General features: G+C 17.9%; 5 protein-coding genes across 5 annotated transcripts in view; 3 read left to right on the forward strand and 2 right to left on the reverse strand.

Moving 5' to 3' along the window:
- Positions 1-199: 199 nt before the first annotated feature.
- PGSY75_0512800 (hypothetical protein) lies at positions 200-4804 on the reverse strand (the record flags this gene model as incomplete). The annotated part of the gene is made up of 1 exon (XM_018784408.1): positions 200-4804. The coding sequence occupies one exon, from the start codon at positions 4802-4804 to the stop codon at positions 200-202; it is 4605 nt and encodes a 1534-aa protein (XP_018643063.1).
- A 631-nt stretch (positions 4805-5435) lies between these two features.
- PGSY75_0512900 (hypothetical protein) lies at positions 5436-6230 on the forward strand (the record flags this gene model as incomplete). The annotated part of the gene is made up of 1 exon (XM_018784409.1): positions 5436-6230. One exon carries the CDS (start codon positions 5436-5438, stop codon positions 6228-6230), a length of 795 nt encoding a protein of 264 aa, XP_018643064.1.
- Positions 6231-6779: 549 nt separating this feature from the next.
- On the forward strand, positions 6780-7589 carry PGSY75_0513000 (hypothetical protein; the record flags this gene model as incomplete). The annotated part of the gene is made up of 1 exon (XM_018784410.1): positions 6780-7589. The coding sequence occupies one exon, from the start codon at positions 6780-6782 to the stop codon at positions 7587-7589; it is 810 nt and encodes a 269-aa protein (XP_018643065.1).
- Positions 7590-8254: 665 nt separating this feature from the next.
- On the reverse strand, positions 8255-9313 carry PGSY75_0513100 (hypothetical protein; the record flags this gene model as incomplete). Its single annotated transcript, XM_018784411.1, has 3 exons — positions 8255-8319; positions 8441-9007; positions 9190-9313. The coding sequence occupies 3 exons, from the start codon at positions 9311-9313 to the stop codon at positions 8255-8257; spliced, it is 756 nt and encodes a 251-aa protein (XP_018643066.1).
- A 1364-nt stretch (positions 9314-10677) lies between these two features.
- PGSY75_0513200 (hypothetical protein) overlaps positions 10678-11101 on the forward strand; it is a gene marked incomplete at both ends in the record, with an annotated part of 8252 nt that continues 7828 nt past the window's right edge. Inside the window, one exon of the mRNA XM_018784412.1 lies at positions 10678-11101. This exon is cut by the window's right edge and continues 524 nt beyond it. Within this exon, the coding sequence (XP_018643067.1) occupies positions 10678-11101 (424 nt within the window).

Raw genomic sequence — 11101 nt, forward strand, 5'->3', positions numbered from 1 at the left:
ATGTATCAATAAACGTGTTGTTGTTTTATTATTTCTGAACATAAATAAATAAAATAAAAAATAAAATAAAATAAAATAAAATAAAATAAAAAGACCAACAATAATGTGATATATATATATATATATATTTATTTATTTATTTATTTATTTATATTTTCATATAATCCTTATGGTTTACATCTTTTTTTTTTTTTTTTTTTTATATAACATATTTCTCTAATTTATTTTTATTTAAAATTTTTTTGATCATTTGTGAAATGGAATTTTTATGTACCATAAAATTGTATATAATACTTTTCAAATATTTATTATCATTTAAATGATCTGATAATATATTAAAATTTTTGATTATGAATTCATTTAAATCATCTTCATATTGTATCGATTTATTTCCTTTTTTCTCTCCTTCATAATATTGTAATAACATATTATTATTATTATTTCTTTTTATTTTGTTTATATATATGTTTTCCACATTTTTTGGATTCATATCATTTAAAATAAAATAATTTTTTGTTATCGCATAAAATAAAACTTGTAGAAATATAACATCATTATGTGTATATATCATATTATAAAAAATATTTTTATTATCTTTATATTTTAATATATTGTAAATCCATTTATAATATGCAACATCCATATTTAAATCATTTTTATTATTCTTTCTATGACATGTCCTGTTTCTATTATGATATTTAAAAAATATTTCATATTTAAATAAAAGAAATAATATTAATACATTCATATATGTAATATGTCTAATATCATCACATGTATTCATTTTATTATTATATAAATATAATTTATTTTTAGATAAAATGTCAAGAAATTCTTTTCCATGTGTCCTATTCTTATTTGAAGAAAAAAAAAGATAACCAATTATTTTCTTTTTGTTTTTACTCATATTTTCTATATATAAAGAAAATATATAAATCAATACATTTTTCTCATTAAATTTTTTATAAAATAGACAGTTTTCTTTTTTTAACGACATATTAATTATATCAAACATTATATCTACATGTTTTATAAACATGTATAATAATATATAATTTTTTTTTTTTTTTTTTTTGCTACTATATTTAGAAGAACATAACATGCTTGATAATTTTATACAATGATTTATATAAAAAAAGTTATACATTATAATTTTATAAATATATTTATTCTGTATTTTATTCATATTCTTGGTCATATAATTTCTTAAAAATTCTAACATCTTTATTGAACTTATAATATGATCTTTCTTTATTATAAAAATTTTTTTATCATTTAATTTTTTCATTTCCTCATCTATATAATTATACATATATATATATATACATTTATATAAATCAAAAAAATACATATCATTATTCATTTTATTTATTATATTTATTAATAATAAAAAATGATCACTTAAATTAGTCATATGAAAAAGTTCATTCCTTAATTTATTATCACTATATATATATAATTTTATAAAATTTATAATATTCAAATTATATAGATTTTTATTTTCAAGAATTATTTTTTTTTTTAACATCTTTTCAATTTTTAATATCATTTCATAATTACCATTTTCAAATACTTTTCTATATATTTTTATTTTATTAATATATTTATAAATTTTTAATAATAATAATATATCATTTGTATTGACCAATTTAGTATATTCCATTTTTTTTAAAATTATAAATAATAGTTTGTTACAGTTATTCTGTAAGGAATAATAATATTCTTCCTCTTCCTCCTCATCAACATCATCCTTTTGAAAATTAATAATATATTTATCTTTATTTTTTTTATTTATATTTACCTTCATGCCATTCTCAATCATATATAATAACTTTATACATCCATAAATAGATGTATAGCTTAACTGTTTAGAATCATAATCTATTTCTATTAAGACAATTAAATTTTTTATCAACATATCATTCAATATATAGTCATGTATTTTACTTTTTAATAATTCTTTATATAAATTAATTATAGAATATAACCACATATATCTCGAACTAATTAATTTAAATAATATGTCATCATCAACATTATAACTTATCTCATATGGTTTATGATAATTATTATAATTATCATATATTTTATCATTGAAACAATCAGAACTATCAATAGAATCATCCTTTTTTATTAAAGTATCTTTAATTTGTTTATTTGTTTTTTTCAATGTATTGACATTTCCTACTCTCTTCAACATACTAAGAAAAGAAGACAATCCATTTTTACAATTATATAAAATAGATGAATAAATTAATTTGATTAAAAAATTATTATACAAATATATTTGTCTATTAATTTCTATTATCTTACACATATATAAAAAATGGATATTCTTCATGTTGGTACCTCTTATTAAATTCATATACATTTCTATTAAACTATTAAACTCTGAAATATTTTTTAAAACTAAATAATCATAGGAAATTAAATAATTAAGAAATATACTCATACATATTAAATTTATATCATATTTATTTGTTATATGTTCATTTTCAATATCATATAATTTATTTTTATTATTCAAATATTTATTATTCTTATTATAAGTATTATATATACCTTTCTTATATATATTAAAACTTTCATTTTTAGAATAAATCAACTCCCTATTTATTATTACTTTATTGTCATTTTTATTATTCATAAGAATATCATTTATTTTTTCTACTTCGTTGTCATTATGATTTCTCATCCACTCCTTTGCTCTCTTTTTTATAAATATTAATTTCTCTCTAGACTTAGTTTCTCTCCTAACATTTTCCACTTGTGTTAATACACTATTCCTATAATCATTTGCATGTATGCCATAATTTTGTGCTGTTTTATTTATATTATACAACGAATATAAAGCTAAATATTTATTTACATTATTATGAGATATTTTGTTTTTTCTATTTTGTCTTTTTATTCGTCTATCTTTAACTTTTCCTCTTCCTCTAATTTTTCTATTTGATATAATAATATCCTTATAAGAATTTAATAAATTTTTTTTTCTCTTATTCTCCATCTCATTTTCAAACGATTTATATAATTTTATATTTCTTAACATATCATTCTGATAACACAATGGTATGATATTTTTCTCATTACAAACTAAATCTAACGTTCTATATGATTTTTTATTTACTTTATGATAATAAGAATATATATAACTATTATTTGTGTCTTCCCAATTTATTTTAAACAAAAATATCTTACAATATTTTAACAAGGTCTTTATAAATTTATTATTTTTTATATTATTCTTCTTAATTATATACAAATATGTTATAATATCCTTCATATCAATTAACACAAATGGTTTGTCCTTTTTATGAACTTGAAATAAATTAATACGTTCTAATTTTTTCTTTTTCATCTTATATTTATTATTTATAATTAACTTATTATTATGCTCTCTTATTAATTTATTCATTTTTTTTATTAATAAATTAGAATGTAATAAATGCACTTTAGAATAATATATCTTCAACTTCTGAAAAGATAAAGATATTAAAGAAAAATATTTTATTCTTTTATTTCCCTTTATATACATACTTTTCAAGATTTTATCAATTAATAATTCAATCATTTCTTTATTATTTATTTCAAAGAAACAATATACAAATAATATCTTACTTAATACATTCATATCACGTTCGTCATATATATTCGTCTTAATTATACATGATATAGATAATAAAAACTTTTTTATTATTTCTATATCTAACAACACCTCTTTTATTTTAAACTCATTATTATATAATATGCCATCTTCTGGAAACATGTAATAACTATTAAAAAAGTTAGTTCGATTTATTTCGTCTGATCTATAAAATATATTTTTTATATATTGTATGTAATAATATTTATACATATTGTATATAATTAAACTTATATGCTTCATACTCATACAATGGATATACTTCATCTCTTTTAATATCTTTAATATTATATAATTGTAATTATTCTCATGATATATATTTATCATACTAGTAATCAAATATATGTTACACAACTCCTTATTCTTTCTAAGGTCTATAATGTTATTGATATTATTCCAACTCTTTATATCTTTCATTTCTTTATCTTTCTTGATACACACCGTTGGTAGAAATTTATTTTCTTCTAGGTATCTATCACAATTTGTGTCCTTATAAATGGGCATTCCAGAAGGATTATCACTTGTAAGGATTGTACCATTTGTAATATTTTCCTGTACGTTCATATAATTTTTTTGGCTATTTGTAATATTTTCCTGTCCATTCATATTATTTTTTTGGCTATTTGTAATATTTTCCTGTCCGTTCATATACTTCCTATCATAATTGACACAATTCGCATCACCCATTTGGATGAAAGATCCATTTTCCTCCTTTGGTGAGTTTGTTTCAATTAAATGATTATTTTCTTCTACTTTCTTGGAGGCAATACATTTAAGATGTTCTACATTTGACACATTTTGTTGAGATATATTTTTTATGAGGCTATGTGCATTATTTTGTTTTTCCTCTATGTTGTATTTTTTGAGAGCTTTTAATTTATCATTTTTGAAATTACAAATAACGTGGAATGGTTCTAATGGGCTTGACAAGGAAGAAGAGATATTTTTAAGAAGTTTCCTTTTTATATTATTTAGATGGATATTTTGTTCTGCCTTTTTCCTTTTTAAAAATATGTAATTAATATATTTGGTCGTTTTAGAGCTAAGTTTCTTTTTTTTTCTATCTACATTTAATTTGCCTTCGATTGTTGTAATTGATTTAAAGAAGAAATTTTGGTTTTTTTTTTCCTTCCAAAGATTTGTTAAGAAAAGGAACATACTAAAAAAGAGGACTTCAGGGCTAAACACTACGACATAAAGATAAAAAAATAAAAAAAAAAAAAAAATAGTAAGATTAATTAAATATTTATGTGGAAAGATATATAATACTATTTATCATAATTAATAAGTTTATATGAATATATGTATATGTATTTATTTATATACATAATTTATTAACTATTATCATTATCATTTTGTGAATTATAAAAATATGAATACAAGAGTGGAAGCATTTTTATATTTTCAAATTATAAAAAAAATATGGAGTATATGTATGTAATTTTTTATTATTATATTAAAAATATATTTTTACAAAAAAAAAAAATATATAAAATATATAAACATATATATAATATATATATTCATAAATATTTTAAAACAACTGTTTCTTTCCTTTTCTTTTTTTTTTAATATTTCATACCTAATATTTTTTGTTCTAATAAAATGCACACGTAAAAATATAGGTAATGTTATTAAGATTACATATATATATATATATATATATATATATATATATATATATTTTAATTTTAATTTTAATTTTAATTTTTTTTTTTCTTTTTTTTTTAAATATACCAATGATGTAATTGCATATATTTGTAAGGGTTACATTTTTTTATTTTTATAAATGAATATTAAAAGAAGCATATACCATTATTTAAGTTGTTCTTCTTTATCGATTCAAAATCATTATCAGCATAATAATACGCTATTTCCTTGTTTTCATAGTTTAAGAAATAATAATAAGATGAGCTACTTAAGGCCGAATTATTTTATATGTATACCCATAAACAATGAAAATATTTGTAATGAATTAATAAACATACAAAAACATATTCTTGTGAAATATGATGAATTAAAAGATTGTATTATTGAAAGAAATAAATTTCATATTTCTCTTTTAATTTTATACATTAAAAAGGACCAAATGGAACTATCAAAAGAAGCATTCAATGAAGGGATGGAAAAGATAAAAAATATGAATAAAGAAAAAATATCTTTTGACAAATTAGATACATTTCGTAATGATGTTTTATATTTAAGTTTAAAAGAAAATAGTAATAAATATATTATAAATATGATAAACCATTTAATAGATTCATTTTCTAAAAGAGGAATAAAAATTATTTTTAATAATAAAAAAATCACAAAAGAAAAAATATCAAATAATAATAAAAAAGAATTAAATAAAAATCCAAATGATTTACAACATATTACACCTCATTTAACTATTATGAAAAATTCTTATATGAAAAAAATGTATATGAATAAAAAACCTCAAATATTTCCTTTTTTCTATACAGATTATGATTTAACAAATTTATTGAAAGAACAAATGGATATACAAAAAATACAATTCCTTGAAATGGATATGGATACCTCAACGTCTTATTATAAAATCTTGTCTGAGTTTAATATATGACATTATATAAATATAAATAAATAAATAAATATATATATATGTAGGTATACAAATATATGCATAAATATATACATTTCAGGTTTTCAAAAAATTTCATTCTTGCCTCTTGTTATTTTCATGATGGTATTTACAGTTGTATGGATGTCCTTACTTGTATATATAATATATATTTATATACAAATAAATTTAAACATTTCGTAGCAGCAATTATTATTATATGTTGAAATGTTGTATTTATTTTCATAGTATAAAAAAAAATTAAAGATATAACTTTAATTTTAAAATAATATTAAAGTGTATATACATCTAATATTCTCACCTGTATTATTATTATTTTTTTTTTTTGTGGGATTTTTTTAAAACTTTACCTAATTATTATATAAATGAACAATCAAGAAAAGAAAAAGAGCATAAATATATATATATATATATATATATATATATATATATGTAATTATTTATGTATTCATATCTATTATAAATAAATATTCATATATATATATATATATATATATATATATATTTTATTAGCACGTAACGATAAGACAAATGAGATTCCTATTTATTCATTTCGTCATGCTTTCCTTTTTTAAAAATGGCAAGTGCGATAACGAATTGTCTGTCAAGGGTAGTTTGACAGTTGCGAATTTAAAAATATCATCTAAAAATAACCGAGAGAACGGCATATTATTTGTAAATGAAGAGAGTGAATATAGAATAGGATTAAATGAAAGAAGTGAATTAATAATAAGTAAAAAAAATAAACCTCTTGTAACTATTGATGAACACGAAAATTTAAATTTTTTTAATTTGGATTTATCTGTAAAGATATTGAATATACAAGGAATATTAAAAATTATGAATGTTAATCAATTTCAAATGTTTGTACATGAAGATTTTTCAAATAGCTCAAATACTAAAGGATGGAGTGGAGATCAATTTTTTAATTATACTTCTTCATGTGGTGGAATTAATTTATTAGGTGGATATGGAAAATTATCAAAAGGAGAAATATTCAAAACCTTTGAAAATATTCCAAGCCATTCACAAATACGTATAAAATGTAATTTCCATTTTATTGATAACTGGAATAATCAAACAGCTTATATGAAAATTGCTACAGATGAAAAAGAAGAAAAATATTATGTATGGACTGATACACACTCACAAATAAATAAACAAAATTCTATTAATATTTGTGGAAATACTACAGGAGAATCTAAATTTTTTTCTATAATCGATATTATTATTCCACATAATTCAAATAAATTAATGGTTTATTTTGGAACTAATATAGAAAAAGATGAACCAAATTTAATATCATGGGGAATATCCAATTTTCAAATATACATTATTTAGTAAATAAAAAAAAAAAAAACAAAAAAAACAAAAAAAAAAAATGGAAGTTACAATTTTTTCATTCTAGGAAGTTTTCAATATTGCTGTCCGTACCGTTTTTATAATGACACAAAACAAGTATTATAAGATAAAAGGGAAATAAATAAATAAATATATATATATATATCCTTTATGTTTATCTTGTTTTTTTTATTTTATTATTTTATTATTTTTTTGTGTATATATATATTTATATATATTCCCTTTTTGACACACATGAATTATAAAAATTCTGAACAATTCAGGTGTTAAGAATATTTTGTACAGAAAAAACAAAAATAAATAAATAATATAAAATAATATAAAATAGTATACTATAACAAATGCAGTAAAAGTAGAGAAATGTTTATTTAAAAAATATTATCAAACTCGTCAAAATTTTTTGTTTAAACAAACTAAAAAAATGAAATGGAATAAAATAAAATAAATAAAACTTAAAAATTTAAAATATAAAAAAAACAAAAATTTAAAAAAAAAAAAAAAAAAATAGCTACCTGTCAATATGTTAAGGTAAAATTTAATAATACAAATTTAGAAATATATATATATATATATATATATATATATTTAATACGGGGAATGAATATTTATACAAAGTGTAATAATAAATATTATATATACACATTTTAATTTAAGGGTTCTATTTTTAACTTTTTATTTCCTGCTCTTAATCTTGATCCAACATCTTCACCTAAAATAAAAATAAAATAAAATAAAAATAAAATAAAATAAAAATACATATATATATATATATATATGTGTGTGCCTAATTTTTTTTTTTTTTTTTTTTTTTTTGTTTATACAAATCATACCATCCAATACAAGTACTATCCTTCCCAATGAAACTGGGTCTGTTAATTCTATTCTTTTCCAAGCTTCATAAATTGCTGATGCTAAAATTGCTACCAATGTCATTGTTGTTGTATTATAGAGTGCTTGAGATTTTCCTGGTACGTTTCTTAATACTATTAATATTTCATTCATACATATATTAAGTAGACATTTTCTTGCAGCCTTTCTTAAATCAAGAAGATTTAAAGAATCTGGTAAATAATTATTATAATTGGATGAAATATCTTCTAGAATATTAATCCACATATCTTCTTCACGTTTCCATAATTTTACATTTAATTCTATTGTATTATTTACATTAAATTCTAAAAGAACTTGCAAAGATGATAATGGTGTTCCTAATTGACATGAAAATAACCAAGGAGATAATAAATTTTCTTCACTTTCAATTTTTTGATTTTTTTTTTGTTCCTCTTTTTTTTCTTTCTCTTCATTTTCAAATAAAATATCGCTAACTTCTAGTTTTTCTAATAAAAGAACCATTTGTTTTTCTAACTTCATGATGCGCTTTTCTAAGTGGTATTTATCTGTGCACCAAACAAAAAAAATAAAAAATATAACATAATATAATATAATATAATACAATATAATATAATATAATATAATATAATATTTTTTTTTTTTTTCATTAAAAAGAAAATAAAAATAAGACACTTATATACATCCCATATAAATTTCAAAATATATATATATTATATTTCCTTTTAACCTTTTTCAGAATTTTGTAATTTATCATTTAATTCTTTTACAATGCTCAACAAGGGATCATATTTTGTAACTATGAATGTTTGCAAATCACTGCTAAAAACGGCAGTGGTTGTTTGGCTAGTCATTTTTTTTTCAAAAAATACAAAAAAAACAAAAAAAAAAACAAAGACAAAAAAAAAAAGGGGGAAATTGTTAAAAATATATATAAATAATAATATGTTATATCAAACAAATATTTATATCATTACATAAAATATATTAAACAACACAATATAAACTGTCATATATTATACATATATATATTATATATATACATATATTTGATGCTTGTTACTACAATGTTATAATTTCTAATATTTTAAAAAAAAGATACAAAAAATAAAATATATATATATATATACATATATTATATACATATTTTATTTTTATTATCAAAACATGGTTGTATTTTTAACATATAGGAAAAAATGCATTTTTATACATTTCAACAAAAAAAAAAATATAAAATATAAAATATAATAAAATTAAATTAATCGATAAAGTAAAGAAATATATATATATATATATATATATATATATATAATAATGATAAAAATATATATAATAATATATAATTATATATTATTAAGATGCACAATATTTTTAATAAAAAATAAAATATATACATATAATAATATATATTATATATTTGTATATATATTGTATACATATATGAAATACATTTTTTAATATATATATGTATATAATATATATAATATGTATATATTATAATACATACATATATATATATAATAAAATAAAAATAAACTATAATATATATATATATATATATATATAATATCCTAATAATTATTTAATAATTTAGGCATTAATTTATAGTACGATGTGATGTTTTAATATTATATTTTTTTTATTTTAATTTTTTTTAAAAATTATATCATTTTTATATAAAATTTAAACGAATTAAAAAAAAAAAAAAAATATATATATATATATATATATATATAATAAATAAAATAAAAAAAAAAAAATAAACATATATATATATATAATAAAGAAGCCTATGTTGTAGTTTTATATTTATTATATAAAAAATAATAAGATAAAAAAAATGTAGTTCCTTTTCTTTTTCTTTTTTTAATATTATATTAAATATGATGCGATATAGATATATGAATAGAAGAATAGTTTGTCGAAATAACATTAGAAAAAATATATATTATTAAAAAAAAAAAAAAAAGAAAAAGAAAAAAAAGAAATATATAAAAAAGAAAATCTTAATAATAAATATATTTTATTTATTTGTCAAATGTGAAGAAACGAAAAAAATACACACCTGAAAGGATATGTATATAAAATATATTATATATATATATATATGTATATATATATATATTTTTTTTTTTATTATTTATATAATGCGCTTGTGCTTTTTTTTGGCTGTTTATTGCTTTTTTAAGATAATTTAAAAATTGTTAGTTATATAAATATGATAGACATAAAGATCGAAGAACTTAGGAATTCAAGTGAAGCAGATCATTTGGAATATGGTAACTTATTAAATGATAAGAGTATCGAGTTTGTTGTTATAAAGAATAAAGATTTATATATTTATAGATATGATAAAGAAAAGAAGGATATATATTTGTTATATGAAACAAAATTAAATGCTCCCATTTTAAGAGTAGTTATTTTAAAAGATGTATTTTTGAATAAAAAAAGAAAATGTATAAGTGGAATACTTTTAATTTATAAGAATTTACATTTTATAATTTATAAATATAATAAATTTTTAAATAGCTTAGTAGTAGTATTGAGACATACATTTAATAGAGAAATAAAATTTTCATCTTTATTTTATAATTTACCATGTGCTATTAATTATATTCATAAATATGATAATTATAAATATA

The sequence above is a fragment of the Plasmodium gaboni genome, chromosome 5 (genome assembly GCF_001602025.1).
Source record: "Plasmodium gaboni strain SY75 chromosome 5, whole genome shotgun sequence".
Classification (NCBI taxonomy): Eukaryota; Apicomplexa; class Aconoidasida; order Haemosporida; family Plasmodiidae; genus Plasmodium; species Plasmodium gaboni.